General features: G+C 44.0%; 1 protein-coding gene across 1 annotated transcript in view; it reads right to left on the minus strand.

The window, feature by feature from the left end:
* The window catches only part of LOXHD1 (lipoxygenase homology PLAT domains 1), a 299,746-nt gene that overhangs the window by 174,322 nt on the left and 101,921 nt on the right, over positions 1 to 23,503 (minus strand). Inside the window, exons 6-8 of the mRNA XM_043514533.1 lie at positions 20,562 to 20,642; positions 19,364 to 19,548; positions 325 to 423 (exon numbers count right to left, since the gene is read on the minus strand). Of these exons, the coding sequence (XP_043370468.1) occupies positions 325 to 423; positions 19,364 to 19,548; positions 20,562 to 20,642 (365 nt within the window). The remainder of the gene's footprint in view (positions 1 to 324; positions 424 to 19,363; positions 19,549 to 20,561; positions 20,643 to 23,503) is intronic.

Consider the following 23,503-nt stretch of genomic DNA (forward strand, 5'->3'; position numbering starts at 1 on the left):
GGTATCACATGAACATCAGATATTTTAGTGGATTGTTTCCCTGTTGAATTGGTCTATGCCCGAGTGTCTATACCAGGAATTTTTGTGTTAGATGACACAGAGGTAGAAAAGCCTGACCCTTGTTCACATTCCAGCTGTTCTGCTGTTGCACCTGCTGAAAATTATGGGTCTGAAAAATCCTAAACTAGACAGGCCATTTGTTGTCCTTACACGGAGCCAAATCATTTTGCATTTTCCAGATTGTGCTGTTTGTTGTTCAGATATCAGGCTCGCCTAGGGCAGAGCAGGAAAAAGTATTTTAGGAAATGATTTGCATTTGAATACCTGTGTCTCCATTCTCGCCAAAGATGTTAATGAAGACATCAGCATCTGTTCCACTGCCACTAATGTCTCCGGTATACACTCTGACCACATACTTGTTAACTGCAAAGACAGAAGGAGAAATGCCCAGCATATTAACAGTATAAGGCATGGATCAACATAAAGCATACTGATCCACACCAGACCAGCCACTGTGGTGCAATATGCCTTGGAAGCACTTGGACAAGATGGGATGCTAGGAGCCACTGTTCATAATGGTTAGTACACAGAACGCTATGGTAACTATTGCAACAGACTCAAAGAGTGAAATACTGGTCCCACTGAAGTCAGTGGGAATTTTGCCATTATGGGGGTCAGGATTTCACCCAACATGTGTATGCAGGCCCCGATTCACAGCCTTTCCTGGCGGTTGTAAGACTACCACCATAGGGATGCAAAAACATACAAGAAAATTTCAATAAAGAAGGAAAACCAAAGCTTAGCCAAGGCAATTGAAATACTCCCCCAAAACTTTACCAGAATTAATACTACACTGATCCCTCTCCTAATAAGAGTGGCAACATCTGTGGAGTCGCTGCTGGAGGGTATTGTGCAATCCCCCCTCTTGCATTAGCCCTTCCATCCCAATTCTGCAGTGAGCTCTCTGTGGGTTTGGAAACTGTGCCACAGAGACATCTGATACTCCCTGCTTCTTCTATCTACAGTACTTATAACCCCCACCCACAATCACTGGACTAGCCAAACACCTCACAATCTTTAATGTATTTATCCTGTTAACACCCCTCTGAAGAAGAGAAGTGCTGTTATTCCCATTTTACAGATAGGGAACTGAAGCACAGAGAGACTAAATGAATTATCCAAGCTCAGACAGGATGTGTGTGGCACAGGAGCGAATTGAACCCAGGCATCCCACAAGCTAGGCTAGGCTAGTACCCTGTGCATTGGATCATCTTCTCTCCCTCTGTGGAAGGCGTGCAAACCATTCTAGGAAGACCTTTTCCCTGGTCAGATCTCAGTGACTTTGGTGTCCACTTCTCAGGTGCTGATCATTCTGTTCTTGGCCTTTTTATTGGAAGTTTGAACAAATGACACAAGTGGTTCAAATTGTGGTGCTGACACACGGCCATTAAACATGTGTTAGCCTTGTTTTTCTGAAACATCAATGATTGGGTGTAACCCAAACAACTGCTCAGGTTTAGATCTACGTCAATTCTGAACACTACACTGCAGCTAACTTTGCAACTTAGCAGACACTCACAAGAGCAGGCAATAACAAATATTTTGAAGAAAGATCAGTCAACTAAAGTAGTGCAAAGACTTGGAAAGGTCCCATCCCGCTATCCCATCCAGTTTAAAAATTCTGCTGCTTTGTAGAATATAAAAAAAGCCATAAGCGAGTGAAGGTGTCAAGCACTGTACCTTTGACATTGCAATGCTAAACTGCAATGCTATATCATATGTGGCAGGAAGGAGCCCGAAAAACAATTACATCAGTAAGAAGCACAGATTATATTTCCATTGCCCAGGCTCTTCAAAACTAGGGATGGGATTTTTCAGCTGTGATCCAGGTTAACCTAACTCCGCTCCCATTGATATCAGTGGAAAAATGCCCATTGACTTCAATGGGAGGAAATTTAGGACAATGTTTGGCAATTTTAAAAATCCCACCCTAGTTTAGTCGACTGACTGTATTGGAGCAGTACTCACTTTTCTTTATATCAGGTGGCAAGCTCCATGTATATTTAGACCTGAGTGAACAACATGCAGCAAATAATGTATTCAGTGATGGTTCTCTCCACGCACAGCCTATAAATTACTTGTACATTTTTATTATTTTATATTAGTTATTATATTATTATAATATATTATTATATTATAATATTTGCCAAATATTTCCTGGTCTAGAGACTGTTCCTGGATAGTTTGCTACAAGTCTTTAATATTCCTATTTTAAGATGCGTTGATGAGTTTTTATTGAACATGTAGGAAATGCAACTGCAGAATTACAAATTTGGCCAGGGGGCTGTGGGGCAAATATAGTACCTCTCACAGCTAATTTTTTAAATAGACTAAAAATCAAGTTGACAGTTGAAGAGCCCCTCTCACAAATGCATCAGCACACAATAAAATAATATGAGTTAAAATACCCTTAATAATCAACAACAAGAAGTAAAGGGGCAGAACCTGACTCCCAGTAGGGAGGACTCTTGAAGACTTTTGCCATTACAGCTAATGCAACAACAGGAGATGCAAACACCAGAGAGTTCTCATTTCTAATGGCCAAAGATAGAGTTGGTACAGTTTAAAGCTTTGATCTTGCTGGTGGACTTCTGTGCCCACATGCTACTAAAAACACTATTAGGCCTTGAGTCCCCCATCTGGTGAAGGAGGAAACATGCTGTGACCCTAAGAGCATCCCAGTGTCAGAGAGCAAGGGGCTCTGGTATCAGGTAGTGCGTTTCAGCTGGCCTGACCAGTTCAGTGTACCCCGATTCAGTATACATCATAATCTGTATCTAACAGGTGTTGTGTAAGGTATCATTGGAAAAACCAGTAACACAGTGATCATTAATATTCTTTTATGTTGCATGTACGGTAAATGCCCAAAGGACTGTACAAATGTGAAAGAAATATGGGACTAACATGTGTTTGAACCAGTAAGTGTAGGGTGCAGTTAAACAGGTTTTTTCCAGACAAAAAGGCTGATGCCTCCATCCAGGTGCAATCACAGACAATTAGTAACTACAGTCAAGCGGCCATTCACTGGCATATTGGAGGCTGCAGGGTCAGATCAACATGCATGATAGAAAGCACCAGTGGGGAAGAAACCAGCATGGAACCTTCTCCATCAGACTCCATGGCACCTCTCCTCACAGCAGGGGCACTGGACTTTGAGAAGGGCACATTTCAAAGGTTCACTGGATTATAAAAAAGAGAGGGGCAAAGAGCCCCAAGGGATTTCACTTTCTCACATTTATTTGCTGGTAACCATTTCTGTTTTTCTCCCTTACACTTGAACTCACTTCCAATCCTCTCTTTTTGTTAATAAACTTCATTTACTTTCAATCTAAACTAACCCAGTGCTGTGTTTGAATCAAAGTGATTGTTTAACTCTAGTTAATGCAAGAAACTGTTTTTGTCTCTTTAAAGGAGCAACAGACCTTATTATCAAATGTTCCATAGAGGGCTGGACATTTCAGGGCAGATGGTTTTGGGGACATTCAGAATGGGGGGTATGTTGAGGTCACTTGACTAGTAGTAATCAAGGCTGGTGAAGAGCAGAGTGTGGATGTGTTGTAACAAGCAGACTTCTGGAGTCAGAGTTGCTAAACCAGGGCTATTTATCACACAGACACTCAGTGTACAGTTGTCTGCTGGCTGGGAGCATCGAGACAGGGAGCTATAGAAGCTGAGGATTTTAGGCCACTTAGGTTTCAGGTCAAGGGGTGACACAACCTCTCACTGGTCCCTGTTGCATCCCGCACAGAGCAATTTACAGGATTAGAATCAGGGAATAAGTGTCCAAACAAGACAGCAGAGAGGACTTCTTCAAGCCACAGCCAGAGCGGCCCCATTTTTGTGAACAGCAGCTAATACCCTGACTTTCTCAGAGCATGACCAGTCAGTGAGAGATATGATTGTACAAGTGCTTGCCAGATAAGATACCTTGAAGATTTCATTGACATCCCTAGGATGCAAATTTGAGGCAATGACTTCATGGATCAACCATTTAGTCATTTGGTAAACTTAGTTTCCTCCTGTGCCCACATATCTGTCAAACCAGTGCTGTAATTACAGTACATGAATACATGTAATTTGTAAACAAAAAAAAAACCCCAAGCATATATTTCTTTGTTGATCTTGGAGGTTATCGTCACATGGACCAGCATATTTGATTCCTATAATTGTACAGTTTTAAATATGGGAATTTTCCCATACTGTGGCAGGGAGCCTGCCAACCCCAGATTCCTGGCTGAAGTCAGGTCTCTGGGAGCTGATAGGGTCCCTGCTCTGTGGCAGCAGCCTTGGCTAAAGCCAGGTCTTTTCAGGCTGCTAAGATCCCCACTCCATGGCAGGACATCTGCCAGACTCTAGAGCCCCAGCAGGAGAAGAGAGCCTAGCAGCCCTGGGGGCCCATCACAAGTCAGGCTGGCTCCCTGCTGCAGACCTGCTAAGGAAATTGACATTCTGGTCAGTTTCATGGCTGCTATTCAGTGAATAGCTGACAAATGTCAATTTCACATTGGGTTTCAGGAACATCATATTTCAGTGTTTCCAAAATTAGAGCTTTCAACTATTTCTTGATGTCCCTACATCTTCACAGTAACTACTGCACAACCTGTGTAACCTGCAAGGGTATATCCTATGCGTGTATAATGTCAACCGTCCTTTTCTTTTTCTATGCAATCATGTATGCTGTGCACTTATAGGCATTCCAGCTTCCACTGACACAACTCATCTAGAAAAGTGGCACTCATAAAGCAGTCCCCAGGAAGGATTCATAGAGATGTTACATGGATGCTATCTCTGGAAAGTAAGGGGGTGGCACTAACTGACATGGCCCTGGGTGTACTGAAGAAATGGGAGGTGTGGTAGTCAAGTGCTTTATTGCCTTGTATGCTCCTAACAAATTCAGGTGCAGCTGTCAACAGCCAAGTGAACTGACTGGTAATTCCACCTGGCGTTAGATTGAGTTTTCTAGCATTAAAAGGCTCAGGGTTTGTTTTGTTGTGAAGTGGGAGAGTCATGTGATTGTTGGCACCAGCCCGGATTCAGCTCAATTTCCAGCTGTTCCACAGACATCCCATAAACCCTGGGCAAGTAATCTGTCTCTCTCTCTTTGGGTATCAGTTCTCCATGTGTAAATCCCCCCTTTCCCCCTCTTGTCTAGTTAAATTGTACTCTTTGGAGCAGGAACTGTCCCTTACTATGGAATATGTCCAGCACTAAATGCAATGGAGCCTTGATCTTGGCTGGGGCTTTTCAGCCCCCCTGTAATACAAATAAATAATGCATTTCACAGATTCTATTTAGTCACTCCATAGCATCACTACTTGTTCTAAATTACTCTTACTTCCGTAGCTGTGGACAACTTATGGATACATCCCAGTCCATTCAGAAATTTGAAAACCACTTCCTTATTTTCCTTTCAGCTTAAACTCAGTCTCTCCTTCCACTTGCAAATTGATATTGACCAGATGTCCTTTCTGCCATGCCACGCTATTCCACTAACTGTGCAGTTCATTTAGCTGTCAGTCACTCATTGGATGTAAAAAGAAAAGGAGGACTTGTGGCACCTTAGAGACTAACAAATTTATTTGAGCATAAGCTTTCGTGAGCTACAGTGAGCTGTAGCTCACGAAAGCTTATGCTCTAATAAATTTGTTAGTCTCTAAGGTGCCACAAGTCCTCCTTTTCTTTTTGCGAATACAGACTAACACGGCTGCTACTCTGAAACCTGTCATTGGATGTATGAAGTCTGTCTCCTGAAATTCCGTAAGAAGGAATCTCATCAGTACTTTTAAAAAAAAAACAGAAAGTGCGGGGGGGGGAGGGAAGGGCTAATAGTTTTAGCTAATCTTATTTCAGCCACTAGATGGCATCGTCAAACACGAGCTACCGAATTCATCTATTGCAATAAGCAGGGAGGATTATGCTTCATTACTTAAAGCTATCATCTCCCACTGTGCTCGGTGAAGCTCTCTATTATATATTTCTGACTAGCTTCCTTGTGCATGACCTGCAATGTGGCAGGTTACCAGCAGGGTGTCAAACAATCAATCAAGCAATGGCACAGCCATCTGATATATAGCACGCTGGGTAAAAGCCAGAGACCTAACTCTGGGCAGCGTTGTGATTACCTAGCTAGATGAATTCTAATAATTTTAATTCCATTTTACAAACACAGCCATGGGAATAGTCTGTTAAAATGCATCCCCACATTGACGAACACTGTGACTGTTACTCCACCGTGTGTTTGGGATCCATAAAGAGCATGCAGAAGGAGCATGCAGAAACGAGCCAGCCCTATTGCCTGTGATTTCTGACACTCCAGCTTTATTGCAGCCCTAGAAGTTGACTCATAACTAATCTGAAAAGCACAATAATTCACCCTAGCAGAAGAAGGAAGCATGGTACTGTGGGCAAGGCACTGGCCTGTGACTCAGGTGATGGATGTTCAATTCCTAGCTTTGCCATAGATTCTTTATGTGACCTTCAAAAATTCACTTTCTCTCTCTGGTCACAAAGGGACGTAGGCAATTCGGCACTGAGCATTGCAACAGCTTTTAAGTGCCGAGAAAAATCACAGGAACACACCACGATTCACAGAGCCTGAGTTAGGTACCTAGGCGCCCTATACAATGAATGGAGACAGAGCGGTGCCTTAGAATGCCATCCACAAAAGCCAGCACATGCTAAGAAGGAAACTGCCTAAGCTAGCTAATGGGAGATGCCAATGAGAAAGGTATGTGCTAAGCTCCAACCCGCTCTCAGAGATAGGTGCCTAAGTCCGGGCTTCAGGGGGGTGCCTCTTTCTGCTAGCAAGTAACGAGCTGGGGGAAGATAGGCATTTGTCCACCTAATGTGTGTGTGGGTTCTGATCCAACAGGCACAGATGCCAACTCCATGAGTGCTCTTGGGCTGGAGCACCCATGGAAAAAAATAGTGGCTGCTCAGCACCCACCAGCCACAGCTGTTCTGTGGGGCCCTGCCTATCAGCTGTTTGGCAGCCCGCCCCCATTCAGCTGTTCGGCAGCTGGGAGAGGGGTTTAGGAGAGGGCAGAGAGCAGCCAGCAGTGTGCGTATGGGGGCCTCAGGGAGGGGGTGGAATGGGAGCAGGAAAAGGTGGAGCAAGGGTGGCACCACGGGGAAGGGGGCAGAGTGGGGGGGAAGAGGCAGAGCAAGAGCAAGGCATCGGAAAGAGAGGTGAAGTAGTGGCGGGGCCTCATGCTGAGCAGGGGTAGAGTGCCCCCGGGAAAAAATAAAAGTCAGCGCCTATGGCAGCAGGCGTGCTCGGTGACTGCCTAGATCTCCACAAAACAGCCGGGGGAGATGGGGAGATGAGGAAGGCGAGGACAAGGAGGACCACCTCCCTTTTCACCCTTAGCGCAGTGGTTAGGGCACTCAACTCTGATGTTTGCATCCCCTATTCTCCTCTTCACATTGAGGCAGAGGTGGGCCGGGTATTAAACCCATATATTGGCCAGATTTGACCAGGGGAGGACAGTACTGCTCTGGGGTCCTAGGCTGGGAGGATGGTGGTTAGAGAACCTGCACGTAACTGCAGCCGGGTGTAACCCCACCTATGTGAATGCTGGTGAGAGTGCAGGCTGGAGGGCTTTGCAGCTTGTCACAGCAGCACAGTGTGAGAGGGAACCCAGGCTGGTGGGTCAGAGGGCTCAGTGGTACCCCAGTGGTACCAGTTCCAAATGGCACCCCGGCAGAACCTGTCACACCAACCTTTCCCTGGTTCATGATTCTCTCTGAGACTTACGCAGGAGATAGGTGTCCAGACAGCCAGGGGAAGGCTGCAGTACACATACTTGGAGGCAGAAACATAGGCACCTAGGGGACTTTTACCACAAAAATGTAGGTGCCAAGCAAGTTTAGGTGCCCACAGGGTTTAGTGGCAGCCGAGCAGGGGGGTTATGGATCACAATGGCACCTAAAATCAGGACGTTGGTGCCTAAGTCTGGGGGCTTGGGTGACTAAGCACCTTTTTGAATCCCACCCTCTGTGCCTCAGTAGCTCACTGTGAAAGGAGGGTGGTAGTTGTTCCCTGCTGACTACAAATAATAGGGGCCATACAACAGGCAGAGTGAGACAGACAACAAGAACCCAGAACTACCATTAAAGTCAATGGAAAAATTCCCCTTGATTTCAAGAGGAGTCAGGTCAGTCTCCCAGAGAGAGATGCTCACAGGTGGTGAAACTAGGGGTGCTGCTGCATACCCAGGCTGGAAGGAGAGTCCATCATTATACAGGGTTTACAGTCAGTGGCTCTCAGCACCCCCACTATGCACATTGTTCCAGCACCTTTGGAAAGGCTTGGCTTTTTGCTGCATAAAAACATTGCACAACGTCCAATAAAAGATCTTTTCTCCCATCCCCACAAGAAAAATGTGGAAGTCGTTAGATCAGCAGGTCCTTTCTGTGCCTCAGAATAATTAATTCCTGTCAAGAGTAATGGATGACTATCCTTTGTAATGAACAGCAGCTTTCATAGTCTGTGAATAGCTTCTTCACCTGAATATTTGAACTGGGAATTCAGACTGCTTGTGTATTCGTTGGAGATACAAGAGCATTTGGAGGACAGGGGATGTTTATGAAGAGTTCAGTGATGCTTTCCTATTAACTGAATTTGATCACAACTATCACCCTATCAAAATGCAGTACTACTAGGGAAGAAACTCCAGAGAGTATTTCTATTACTTTGCAGTACAGACATTTAGAAACAGCTGCTACGTCTGAAGCAACCCTGAAACAAAGCTAATTAGTCTCAAAAGTTTTTTTGCTCTGAGTATGCTCCAGAGCAATCGAGATGATTGCTATTATGCAACAAAACCTAACAGTAAAAGGAAAAAGGAAAATGATTGTTTCCTCCATTGAGTACTATGATTATTCTCCTTTTGCCCAATACCCTCTTGTGTTTAATTCAGCTGTTCATTTCAGCATTGTGGAGCACAGAGACCGCAAGATCAAGCCCCAACAGGTGTGGTTTCAGTATGAAATTAAAACGTGCATCAAAATGTTTTTTGCAGTGCTGTTGTTGGTCCCATGTTGGCCCCAGTATATGAGAGAGACAAGATGGGTGAGGTAACATCTTTTGTTGAATCAACTTACGTTGGTCCACAGAAGATGATTCAATAAAAGATATTACCTCACCCACTTCATCTTCATCAAAATGCTGAGAATATATTGAATACAATAGGAACATTCCTGTGAAACCATTCATCAGAAGCAATCTACAGATGAAGCACTGATGTATTGGGTTGAGTTCCTTCAGTTTTACTTAACTTTCACAGCTTTCAAAGATTCTCATAATTTTTCATTGCTTCAGCCTCACTTAAAGTCCCAATCCAGCATCCCTAGAATGTACAAAACTCCTATTAAACTCAATGGAAATTCTGCATAAAGAGAGTTTGCAAAATCAAACCAAAAATCTAGCAGGATCACACCAAATTGTATCTCAAGTCCAAGTCCAAAGAGTTTTGCTATACCATTGCTTGTAGCGCTGTGCCTATTATTAAGAAATACTGGCCACAATTTAAAATATTTAAGTCCTGATTCAGCAAAGCATTTGAGCATGTGCTTAAATCCCATTGCATCAGGATAAATTTAAACACATGCTTAAGTGCTTTGCTGAAAGGAGGGCCTTTTCAAGCCCTAACTGCATCAAGAACTCATAATTCCTCACGTTGGCTAATATTAAAACATAACAAAAGGGAGTTGTGAAGTCTTCCTCCTAGCAAAAAACAAACAAACAAGCAAACCTCATTCTTAGTCTCTGAATAGCGCAGATTGTGTCTAGACTCGACTCAAACACTCACAGATTACCTAACACATGTTAATCTTGCATATACTGATAGACAACCCAGACAAACAAGTTCTGGGTAGTTTGGGAGATAAAGTCCAACCATAATAAAATTTGAAGAAAATGTATTCTGTGGTCCTTACTGATCATGGTCTTCCTTTCCTCTGATTATTGAAGGACTCAGTCCCAATCTCCCTGGTTGATCTCACTACCTTCGCTCTACACAAGAACGTACAAACAAGTGGCTATGAAAGCATGTGAAGAAGTAACAGACCCATGTCAATATTCAGTTTGATCAGCTGAACTTCAATAATTTACTCACATACAGAAACTCACTCTGAAGATTCATTGTTAGTTCCCATCCATAACGATTCAATTTCTTGTTGCCAGATATGTTCTTTTAGGGAAGCAATTTAGGCAGCTGTATTACTTAGATGTAGTCACAGATATGGCTAATCTTTATTTATAATGTTAAATTTTTGCTAAATAATAAAAATAATAATATAAATCAGTGAGCAATTCCTGGTGCTTTTAATGTTGAGGATAATATATACACTAAATTAAGCTGGCTGCTTCCTCCCTCAAGTTTATGATGAACAATGCAATACATCTGCTTCCTAGCAAGTAGAATGACATGTTTGTTCAATAGCCCTTTTAGATTTCTGAGACATAATACAGCTCCATTGTAATCAAATTTATTATTAATAAGCTGGATAACATTAAACTTTTCCCAAAGAAAGAGTTATCACTAATTAAGCAAATGCAACAGTTAGATGGTTTGAGCTCACACACAGGGTACAGTAATAATTTTGTCCTATTCTAAATATGCAGCCTTGTTAGGGTTTGCATAAACTGTTATCGGAAACATTTATAGCCCATTGTGTTTGATCTTTAGCAACTTTGGAGCCTAGGAGCCAGTTGGAGACCAGTCTTTAGTTCTGAACCCATTTGGAATAGCCACATTGGCAGGATGTCATGAAAATGCTATAATCTGTAATTCAGTATTCACTTAAACAATGCAAAGTATAAGTTTATTTCTGGGTGGTTATTCTTCTTTATTGGTTTTAAGGTTTAGAAAAGTAAAAGGCCCTTTTGAAAATTAGCTTCCTTTTTTTCTCTTTGTAAAAGAATATTCTTACAGGATTTATCTAGATTAGGAAAAGAAGTCTGGGTTAGGTCATGGTCTGCTAACATGCACTAAATAACCCTGGCCTAACCACAACCTTATCCCTAGTGTACAGGTAGGCTAGAGGTTACATGGTGGAAAGCCTAGGGCAGACCTCAGCCAGCTAAATTGAGGTTAAAATGATTAACCTGTGGCTTCACAAGGGGAAAGGTCATGATCAGGCCATGTTTAGCCAGCATGTTAGCAAATCCCAGCCACTTTTCTTAATCTAGACAAAACCACAGTGAAAAGGCAAAAGGTTTTGGATTGACAGCCCTGGAGCACGAAGATCATTAAACCACAGAATAGGTACAGGTTTCAGAGTAGCAGCTATGTTAGTCTGTATCCACAAAAAGAAAAGGAGTATGTGTGGCACCTTAGAGACTAAGCAATTTATTTGAGCATAAACTTTAATGATGCATCCAATGAAGTGAGCTGTAGCTCATGAAAGTTTATGCTCAAATAAATTGCTTAGTCTCTAAGGTGCCACAAGTACTCCTTTTCTTTTTGAGAATAGGTACAATGACAGTACAAACTTCTTCACACTCCCTACCAATATTTCTCAGTGCTGACCTAGATAGACCTCTCTGAGGTATGGCAAGGCAGTTCAATATCTGTGACAATTCAGTCACTGGCTCTCTGTTCAGACTCCCAACAAGGAGCCAACTTGTTTCAATGTTGGTTTTTTGTTGGTTTTTTTTTTGATGTGGACACATGAGGAACCAGATGGCTCCTCCATCCAGCTGAGGAGGACTGGACACAGCAGCCTGCCAGTGCTGCTTTGATCTTCACCTAAACTGGGAAGAGAACATCAACCAGGGGAATAGTTCCAAAGCAAGGTGAGAGGCTCCTGCCACCTCGAATGCAGGCTGTGCAGAGAAGGTGCTCCCATGTTTTGTTTGGCAATGCTTATCCTCAATCCAAAAGAGTTCCAAACACTGGTGCTTTAGCAATACACCAGGAGCCATGTATTATGTCCTAATGTTATTATTCTCAATCCCCTGAAAGTTGGCAGCAATTTCATTTCCTAATGGGGATTTGGTCCAAAGCCATTGACACCAATGGAAAGTTTCCCATTGACTTCAATTTAGATAAGACCCTTTGTGCAAAGGTTCAGTTGCAGTCACACAACCCTACGAATTCATGAAGGGAAGAGAAACAACATAAGATTGAACAAGATCCCTTCCTTGCAATTAATATCTATACTGTAAATTAATCTGGGCTACCAACAGCAGTGTTTGGGTAAATAAGAATCTGTAGCACCATAATTGTCAAAGGACCATGGACATATGGCACTGTGTTTACAGATCAGGGGGCTGGGAGAGGATAAAGAAGTTTTTTCTGACAGGTACATTAATTGGGACATATTCTCCTTGAGGCTATATCTACACTAAAAAATTAAGTCGACCTAATTTATATCGGCATACAGCCACCACAGTAATTACATTGCTTGTGTCTGTCTACACTTTGCTCCTTGTGTTGGTACAGTGCGACCTTGGCAGGAATGCTTGTATTGATTGTACTGTCAGTGTGGTGGCATTGTAGGAAGGCTCCTAAAAGCCAGTAACAGTTGATATAAGCAACGCAGTGTCTACATTGACACGGTGTTGACCTAACTACATTTACCTTGACTCTACTCTACTCATGGAGGTGGAGTTCAGTTGGCGTAGTGGGACAGTTACGTTGGCGAGAGCGAAATTTAAGTGTAGACACTTCCATAGTTAGGTCGATGTAAGCTGCCTTGCGTCGACCTAACTCTGTAGTGTAGACCAGGCCTCAGGAACTCAGGTCATTCAGCAGGGAACTTCAGATTAACCCTTTTCATCAGACCAATAACTATAGTCACTGAGCTATCACAGTGACAACTGTCACCTTAGAGAATCTTTATTTTTAATTATTTAAACTTATCAATACCTTTTTGAAACTTTTCCCATATTTTTCAATTAAATGTTCATGGAGTAAAAATATGGATTTTGGTTGCATTTTTAATCATCTTTACTGTTCATTTTTATTTTGTTAGATTTTTTTTTAAAAAAATGGGCGCCTCCAAAGCTTAAGGTGCTTCTACAGATCAGTTTTTAAACTATAACTAGCCTCCACCTGGTTCGAGGGAATAGTTGTTGGCCCAACCAAACTCATCAGCTCCCTCTCAATCCAATCCCCACCACAATTCAACCTACTGCTATAGAGAAAACACAGCTCGGCCGTGCAGTGCTATAAACACACACACAAAGGCTCCGATCAAAACCTACTGAAATCAATGGAAAGACTCCCTTGACCTCAGTAGGTTTTTGGTCAGGCCATAAAAAGACAAGGAGTAAATTGGCCAAATTGAAGTGAAAGGCAAAACTCCCATTGGCTCCCGTGAAGCCAGGATTTCACCCAAGGTCACTTAGTCTGCTGGCACATGTATCCTGGACCCAGGCTAAAGGGATTTCTAGCCTGTGAATGAAACACCTGGGGATTCCAATCTGTAAAGCAAGTGCAGCTTGCCCCTTAAGAATCTGCAGTCTGCTTGTATTATCTCTGGGTGAGAGTCTACGATTCATATCCAATCTATTTAGTATATTAAGGTTAGTTTGCATTTTTTGATTATTTTCTAGGTAATCTGCTTTGATCACTTATAATCATGTAAAATCTATCTTTTGTAGTTAATAAACTTGTTTTTGCTTTATCTAAACCAGTGAGTTGGAGTGAAATGTATAGGAATCTTAGCTCAGGAGCAAAAGGCTGTTGCATATTCCTCTCCACATTGAGGGAGGGGGCAAATTTTATGAGCTTACACTGTACAGTTCCCTGTGCAGCACAAGATGGTATAATTTTGGGTTTACACTCCAGAGGGGGTGCATGCCTGAGGAGCTGGGAGTTACCCTAGCTGTAGCCTTCCTATGCAGTGGCTGGTCAGAGTGTCTGTATGTAAGTGCAGCTGGGTATGTCTCTACCTGTATGTATGCTGGTGAAAGTGCAGGCTGGAGGCCTTTGTGTGAGAGGGAGCCTAGGCTGGTGGGTCAGGGGGCTTAGTGGTACCCCAGTTCCAGGTGGCACCCCGGAGGGAACCCGTCACACTTGGGAAACAGATGGAAGCATAAGGGGTGACAAGGCAAAAGGCATTAATCCAAGAATGAGATAAATAGATGAAGGGAAGAGCGAGGTGAGAGGATAGCATGGAGCACAAGGAACAAAAGGGGCTATGTAAATGAGGGGCAGAATTGCAATAACTGTTTTACCTGGTCTGATCTGATTCTCTAACTGCTCCATTTTCAAGTGACTCTGTCAGGTGGTTCCAGCTCAAAGTTTAGGGGGAGGTCGTTGGAGTTTTTATGTTTTGTTTTAAGTTTTTAAAAGCCTACTGTTAATAGAAACCACTTAATGTTTTTGAAACCCTCATTTCCATCAGAACAGTCATGTCAATCTGTCTATCCAGGTTCTTGTACTGGTGCTTGAAGGATTTATAACTAGAACCTGGCAGAATTTGCTAGTGCATTTGTCATAAATATAAAGGGAAGGGTAACAACCTTCCTGTATACAGTACTATAAAATCCCTCCTGGCCACAGGCACAAAATCGTTTTACCTGTAAAGGGTTAAGAAGCTCAGGTACCTAGCTGGCACCTGACCAAAAGAACCAATAAGGGGACAAGATACTTTCAAATCTGGCTGGGGGGTGGGGAAAGGGAAGGTTTGGTCTGTCTGTTCTGTGTGCTTGCCGGAAAGAGATCAAGAAAGCAAGCAATCCAACTCCATTAGAATTAGTAAGTACTAGCAAGGAAATGAGTTAGTTTACTTTTGTTTTGGCTTGTGATTTTCTCTGTACTGAGAGGAAGGTGTATTCCTGGTTTTCTTTTTTGTAACTTTAAAGTTTTTGTCCAGAGGGAAATTCTCTGTGTTTTAAATCTGATTGCCTTGTGAGATTAGCTTCCCTTCTAATTTTACAGAGGTGCTTCTTTTACCTTTTCTCTTTCTAATAAAGTTCTGTTTCTTTTAAGAGCCTGAGTGATTTCTCTATGGTCCTAAGACCCAGGGGTTTGGGTCTGTGATCAGTTTGTAACCAATTGGTTAGGATATTATTCTCAAGCCTCCCCAGGAAAAGGGGTGTAATGGCTTGGGGAGATATTTTGAGGGAATAGGAACTCCAAGTGGTCCTTTCCCTGATTCTTTGTTAAATCACTTGGTAGTGGCAGTGTACCCTCCAAGGGCAAAGAGTTTGTGCCTTGGGGAAGTTTTACCCTAAGCTGGTAGAAATAAGTTTAGGGGGTCTTTCATGCGGGTTCCCACATCTGTACCCTAGAGTTCAGAGTTGGGAGGGAACTCTGACAGCATGAGAACCAGAAGTCAAAAACTAACTAGAAGCTGACTAGTCTCTTCATTGTTCAAACTGAGTGGAACTCAGCAAATAAACACAGAGCATAAACATTTGATTTGTAACAATCCTTTGCATTTTAATAATCGGTTAGGAACACGGGTAAGGACTTACTCTGAAAGAAAGATTTTAAAAATCTAACAATATTTAAATCAATACAAACAAAAGAAGGTGGATCAAGGAAATGGCAGCTCTGTAGATTCCGTTGCACTCTGGCTGGAATTTTGATTTTGTAAGAGAGAGGGTGATATCCTGCCCATACAGAAGGCCTATAACACTACTTAAATCCCTGTTCTGAGGGGTTAGATGTGACTTAAGTGGTACATAGGGCTATGCATGGGGTGAATTCAATCCTAAATGAATACCTCTGCAAGTTAAAACCAGTGTGTTTATAGTAAAGCTGTAACAACCCCACAATATACAGAGTAGAGAGGCTGTGGAAAGGTGAACACTCTACAGAAAAATACTGAAATTCTTCAAAAATCACAAAAGTCTCCCCCTCACAATGTATTGTTTCCTATAGTCCAGATCTCTGACAAATGACAGAAAACCTGAACTTTTAAGCAATCACCTATGTATTTCATGACTGAAAAATAAACCATCAATCGTGAAAGATGAGGGAAACCTCTAGACAAAGACCATAGGACAGAACCAGTTGAATATGGTGTGTGAAAGGGGGTGGAGAAAAAGGGAGGATGAGAGTCTGCATACCACAGGAGAATTTATCAGGTCACTACTGCAGTTGTAGGTGGAGAGAAGAGTAAGAAAACCCAGTCGCCAGCATCTGTGCCTAGAATGTTCACAAAGAAGGACTGAAGGCTCCCAAGAGGGGAAAAAATGATACAAGAAATGAGAACAGAAGGAATCAGAAAATTCATCAGAGACAAGAATTCCTGTCTTGTACTCTGCCAGTCAGAACATGGCTTTTGTCGGGAATAACTAATCTTTAGCTATACACACACACACACAGACAGACACACACACAATCACCTGTGCACTTAATTATTCATTTACCTAGTAGCCTGGAAAATACCAGTGAGACAGGATTAAATGTCTCTGTTTCATCCTTTTCTGATTAAAAAAAAAAGACTCTTAGGGCAAACAGCTTGTGTGTACAAGGAAAATCATACCACAATCTCATTTCAGACCTTCATGATTCAGTTGGAGCTAAATGAATTCAGATAAATTTACATGAATGTTTGACAGGTTGACAGTTCACCTCAGCAGCCTGTGAACACTTATCTTTCATTAATTATGGTTCAAGCAGAATTGCAACCTAACACGGCTGAGTTAGTCCTCTTCTGTTACAAATTCATACCTAATGCCTGGAAGGCGTCCAATCCTTTCCTCATTTCACTCTTATCTCTGGACTAGATCCAACTCCCCAGGTTTATCTGGACAATTGTGTCATTTACAGGTTGCAGAATTTCAAAGGATGATTTTCTAGCAGATAAAATAAGCTAAATAGATGACATGATGGCAAACGTTTCTGTAGAAATTTCTATGACCTCTCTCCTTGTACCTATGCAAATTCCTTGAGACAGGAACCATGTTATTTACATCCATTCTCATGTACAGCACCAAACACAGTGTAGATGGCCAGTACAGAATATGAAACCACTTCACTTGACTGATAAATACATGGGAATAGATCATCATGTGGTGAAAATCAAGATAGCTCCACTGAAATCAGTGGCACAATGTTGATTTACACCAGCTGAGGGTCTGGTCTGTGAGCCTTTTCCATCCCTCTTGACTATGTAAGCCCACATAAGCAGAGAGATGGGCCTTTGAAGAGGGTGCAGGAAATCACACACTTAAATTTGAATCGGCCACCCCCAAAAAGGAACAATATTGGATTCAAGGAAACGGTTGTGTCATTTAAAGGATCCACTGAGAAACACCTTGGGCAGTTTGCTTGCCCTTGCGGAATCTCTCTTTGATTGAGCACTGCTTCAAATCATATGCTACCTCCCTGCAATCCCTCTAAAGTATCATGAACTCTTCTAGTTCACAGACTAAATGGAATATAGAAGCAGCAAAACATATCAGAGCACACAGTCACAATGGGAGGTATGTAGTCACTGGGTGGATTTTTGGCTGAGTGGCTCTAGACATTGTCTCATTCAGATCCTGCAGGGTCCTGCTCTTATAAATGGCTCCCACATGCATTTTTACTCACTTATGAGTATTAAAGAATATTTCATATTTATTTCATGCATAAAAACCTCCCTTAGAAAGACACAACTCATTAGAAGGACAAAATTCTTTAAGAACACAGTGCAAGAACAATCAGTGTTATGGCATTAGTAACAGGAAGAATAGATTATCTCCCTCAGGTCACTTCTGATGGAACCCTAGCCACCATAAGAACAATAATAATTTGCACTTAAACAGCACTATGGGGGAGGTGCCATCCCTGCATGCCCCTCAAGGTATGGCATGGCACTGCAGAAGCCCTGCCTCCATTTCTCCAATGGACTCTTCAGCACACATCACTTATGGATGTGGCTTAGCCCTCCTGCCCAGTTACTGCGGGAGTTCAACAATGCAGCTGGGACCGAGCCACTCAGCCCAGGTGGCCAGACTTATGCTAGTGGGGCTCGAGCTAGTGTGCTAAAAATAGCAGTGTAGTCATTGTGGCTCAGGCAGCAGCTCAGGCTCTTAAGCCCACCTGACCCCCTGGGTTTGAGCTCGGGTGGCCACCCTAAGTCTGTGCCAGAGCCCCAACATCCACATTGCTGTTCTTAATGTGCTAGCTCGAGTTTGTCAACTCGGGGTGGGAGGTGCCCAGCTGCAGTGCAGAAGTATCCCAAGGCAAGGTTCAACATAACCCCAAACCAAAAGAACCTTCATCCCTGCTGGGCTCAGTTTTCAGCTCACTTCCTTTCAGGCAGACCCCAGCTGCAGCAGCTTGCCTTAACACCCACCACCTGATAAACCTCAGACTAACAGCTGGTGTCATTCCTACCCTCCAGCAGGGAGGCCCTGGCTGTCTGAAGTCTGCTAATCAGCTTCCCACACAGGCTTCTCACATGGCTTGGGAGCTGTCATCCTTATCTTCCACCCTCTCCATCCCCAACTGAGTTGGCTCTCTCCTTACAATGACCCACTCCAAGCCTGACAGCTCCAGCAAGTGAAGTGAGTGAGGCTGACTGAGCCCACAGCAGGTCATTAACTCTTCCTGGATGGTGTGGGGTTCACATACCCCCTGCCAAGTACCTATCACTGAAGGATCTCAAAGCACTTTATGAAGGTGGAGTAAGTATTATCCCAATTTTACATACGTGGAAACTAAGGCACAAAGGCCTGATTGACAACACCGGAGCAAGAAGTCCATTACTTATCCACTGAAGATGTTTGGTATGTAACAGAAGCACAAGCTTCCCCCACCCACAGCCCTTCCCTCAAAGCCAGTCTAAGGGGGAGATGCTAGTTCAATCTCCATGCCCAATCTAGACTGTACTGGCATACTCACAGGGTGGGCAGGGGAAGTTCAACCTGAGGTTGCCCATTAGCAGTTGGAGGTAAGCTACTGACACACACACAACCTGCAGGTTAGTCCGCAGGTTCAACTTTCATATCTTGGTCCCAGGTCAGATCCCTACTCATATTATGTACACTGTATGTCACCACCCGGCATATACACTGATGTCAGCTTGGGAGTATCTGTCAGGTTTGCAAGCTGTCCTGGCCTCTTTTCAACATCATTACTTAAAACACTCTGAAATAGGCACCATTTTCAATAATGATATAATCCACATTCTTCCCAAGGCATCTGAGAACTGGTGCAGAGTTACAGAGAAGAAGACCACACTGCTATAGAAAGGCTGCTTGTAGAATGCTACCAGAATTTGGAAACCCTTCATATTCATGGTCAGAATTGTGACCATCTTTCTTCCAATGATGCGTAATCAGACTGGACTACACTTGCTCTTCTACTGACAATGAACCACATCATCCAGCTTCTCTAGAAACACTTACCTTTGGGCACATCCATGGGATTTAGGCTGCCAATCAGATCTCTGACATAAAGGCCATCACCCTCATCCTTGCTCAGCCAGTTGTTGCAAGAAAAGTAAAAACGGAGGTGAGGCCTGTTCATGTCAGTTACTACCACCCGGTCCAGGAACCAGCTTGCATTCATTCCTGTGTTGTCATGCTCAATTCTACAGCACAAAGGAACAAAATATACCCAAGAGTTTGGATTGGTTGGTGTGACAGCAACTAGCACCTTGATTCAGTGGCACATTTTATATTAGGCAAGGTAAGAGCAGTGGCACCAATTGGGGAGGCTGGGGGTGGCAAATGCCCCCTGTAGGTTTTTGCACTTGTTCAAAATTCCACAGGCCACAGAGCCAGGAAGAAACCATGGCCTGGCCACTTTTAAGCCATAGTCCCATACTAAATCAGTATAGCTGCTGCCAGAGTGGTCCAGAGCACTGCTCTGGCTGCATGGTCACAACGCCACTCAAATCTGATGGAGAGGTGGCCGGGCCAAGTGGTGTTGCAACTAGTACATGGGGAGACTGCTCCCGTATGGCAGAGCGCTGTGAAGTCTGCCAAGAAGTCCTGGCGACATCGGCTCGTGCTCTATGGGGTTTACTGGTCTATAAAGCAGGGGGCTGAACCTCAAGTGATAAGTAATTGAATCAACTTATTATTATATTATATATATATATATTATATATTATAATATTATACAATATTCATGGGCAGGGCGTAATGGAGGCTAAGCCTCCCCAAACCTTGCACCGGTGGGAGGGCAGTAGCAGATTTGGGGGTCCCTGAAAAATCTTCCCCCGCCATGCCCCAAGGCTGGAGGAGCCCTTGCTCTCCGCCACAGCTCTGGAGCACAGAGTTTTTCCAGTCTCAGGGTTGCGGCGGGGTGGGAGGGGAGGAGCAAGCGGTGGGCAGGGCTTTGGAGGGAAAAGGCAGAGTGGGGCCGTGGGGGAAGGGGTGGAACAGGGACAGGGCCATGGGCAGAACAGGGGCAGAGGCACAGGGGAAGAGATGGAATGGGGTGGCACCATGGGCGGGGCTTTGGGCAGAACAGGGGTGGGGCTTGAGACTCAGAGCTCCCGCCAGGGCTGAGAACTCCACTGTGATCCCAGCCAAGGCTGAGAGCTCAACCCCGGCATCTTGCTGTACAGAGTATAGTAGTGATAATATTACACGATACCTTATCTTCTTTATTTGTCCAACATTGTTGGTTTTTATTCTGAACACGTCTGTTTTACTTCTCTCAAAGGCAGTTCTACTCCTGTAATATACATATACCAAAAACCACATTAAGAAAATACTATGTCAGCAAATACATCATCGCAAACCCATCAAGGATCAGAGTTTAAGAATGAAGGATCCTCATTTCTGTTATTGCACAAACCTACTTTTCAATATCCTAATTCCTCTGAAAAGGTCTGAATGTACCGGGATTTTTTTTAATAACTCTTCCATGCTAATATCTTGGCAGGTCAGTAGGCACCCTTTCTGATTCCAACATACCAACTTGGGAAGAAATGCAATGTTGGTCTAAATGGATGCAAACCTTGGGTCATATTCTATATCTGCTAAAAAAAAATCTTTTACCTATTAAATAGTCACCAGTATAGAAAACAGCTGCAGTAGTGCATGGTTTGCTACTCTGCAGATTGCTTTCAGAGGTAACAGAAAACAATATTCAGTGAGAACATTTTTATATTGCTTCATTCATCTTCAAAATTCCAGGCTATTATTTAAAATTTTTTTTTACAATATCTCTTCTCCTTTCTCGAATGAATCTAAAACTACCTGGATAGGTACTAAAATACAGACTCTATGGGCAAAGGCTTAGGGCGTGGTTCTCTGTCGCTTTGCATCTTGTGCTGTCATTCGGACCAGTGTGAAATGTAAATTCAGAATGGTAGACTTTGTCATAGAAGTTGCTTTGGCCTGGATGACCAGACAGCATCGGTGAAACAGGCACTTTGGACCTTCCTGTCTGTTGGCTTATAGAAGCGGGGCTCGTTTCTCTGCTCCATACCTGCAGAGCCTGCTCCCTCTTCCAAAGGTTTTCTTCTGCTTTCTCAGCACATCCCTACATCATCACAAGAGGAGTGTGTTCTTCAGCAACAGAACAAGGGTTGTGTTTTAAATGGGTCCATGGCCCAAAGCGCTGCATTGTGGCTGGCAGTTTTATTCTGGAGCTCAGGCACAGATAAAAAACAGGAGCAGCTAGGTCAAAGATTTCTTTCCCCCGCTTCTTCTGACATACCAAGACCATAAAAAAAATGACCACTGTTCAATTCGTGTACCACCTCCCTGTATTATTTGTGTCAGAACTAGATTGCAATGTGTGTAGGACAAGGACTATTTCTTCTTCTTTATTTGTAAAGTGCTAAGCATTTGATAGAGATATGTGTGATAGATAAGGCAATTTCCTGCAATATCCTCGATAGACTTTATTGTATTCTGCCTTCCCCACCCCATTGCAGCCCTGCAACCCGTTGTGCTCATTTCTGCTCCCCCCAGGCCACCCCCCACCCGCAACCCCAAGACCGGAGAAGCTCTGTCCCTGGGCCCTGGCCCCAGAATGCAGCGGGGAGCAACAGGTCCTCCAGTCCCAGAGCCACAGCAGGGGCCCATGTGCTCAGATTTCCACTGCCACCCCCATGCTTCTGTGGGAGACCAGGGTTGGGGCGCTGGGGATTCTCCCACCCTGCCTGCCTGCCCAGCATTTGTGCTAGAGAGGAGGGTCAGGCGCGGGGACTTCCCCTGCCACCCCGCAGCTTCTGCCAGAGATGCGTGGGGACGCTGGAGCTTCCCCCACCTGGGGGCTTCTGCTGGGGATAGGGTCAGGAGCCACTGGGTTGAGGGGCTTCCCCGTCCCGCAGCTACCATCCGGGATGGGGTTTGTAGCCACGGGGCAGGCTTCCCCGTCCTGCGACGGCTGCCATGTACTGGGTTGGGGACCACTGTGGGGGGCTTCCCCTGCCCCACAGCTGGGGCTCCAGGCTTCCACTGCCTGGTGGTGGATTTTTTCCAGAGACCCCCAGTAGACTGGGGCCCCTGCGCACAGGCCTGTTGGCCCAGTAGCTAATCCATCCATAAGATTAAATGTGCCTGCCGAGAAGGAGCTGTGTGGTAACTTATAACTTCAGGCAATACACTGTTGATAGCCCTTGCAGAGAAAGTAAAGTGCAGGCCCTGGCCTGTTTAAGCAGTCTGGCTTTCTGGGACTATCACAGTGTTGGTAGGAGCCAAGTGGTCCCAAGAACCCCAGTCAGGAGGGCGTGAGATGCAGTTCTCACCCAACAGCGATGATGGCTGGGAGATGGAAGCCCAAAATGAGTGCCCACAGTGGCCACGGAAGGGAAATTCAGGTTCCCTGAAATTGTGACAGAAGGTTAAGGGCAGCATGGTCCAGTGGCTAGAACACTGAGAGTCAGGGTATCCAGGTTCCATTCCCTACTCTCCCAGTGACCTCGATGTGGCTTGAACTAGTCAATTCATCCTCTGTGTCTCTGTATTCTCCAGGCACACTTTGTCTGGCTTCAGGGCAGGCACTGTCTCTTGCTCAGTTTGTACAGCACCTTACACACTGCGGCCCCAGTTGAGATTTGACATTCTAGGTTTCACCGTAATACTAATGAACATATACAACAAAAAGCAGTCACCCTATTTGAAAACAAACAACTACAGCACATCACCATAGCAATGCTGCAGTGACAAGCAACTTGTTCTCAGAAAATCAATGAATACGAATAATCTGAGCAATAACATCCAGTTTTGCTCAGATCTTTTTCCTCACCACTTTAGGATGTGTGCATGCCAGTGTTTAAAGGTTGTCTGTTTTGTATTCTGCAAATACATGTGTAGTTTTAACCCACAGTACTGATACTGAGCATATTGTGAGACCATTGTTGCTACATAAAGAGGCTAAAAGAGTTAACCTTGCCAGAACACTATGGCAAGAGACAATTAAATGCAGTAGAGCTCCCCTCAACCGCAGCTTGGCTGTCAAACTGAAAACAGTCAGCAAGTGCAAGGCAATTAGTTTGCCAGGGGTGAGTGAACATTGTAATGACAGCAGCATCTTCCTGCTCATGCCCTGGAGATCAGGACAGTACTGCAGATTCCCAAAGT

Source organism: Dermochelys coriacea, chromosome 5, assembly GCF_009764565.3.
Source record: "Dermochelys coriacea isolate rDerCor1 chromosome 5, rDerCor1.pri.v4, whole genome shotgun sequence".
NCBI classification, from domain to species: Eukaryota; Metazoa; Chordata; order Testudines; family Dermochelyidae; genus Dermochelys; species Dermochelys coriacea.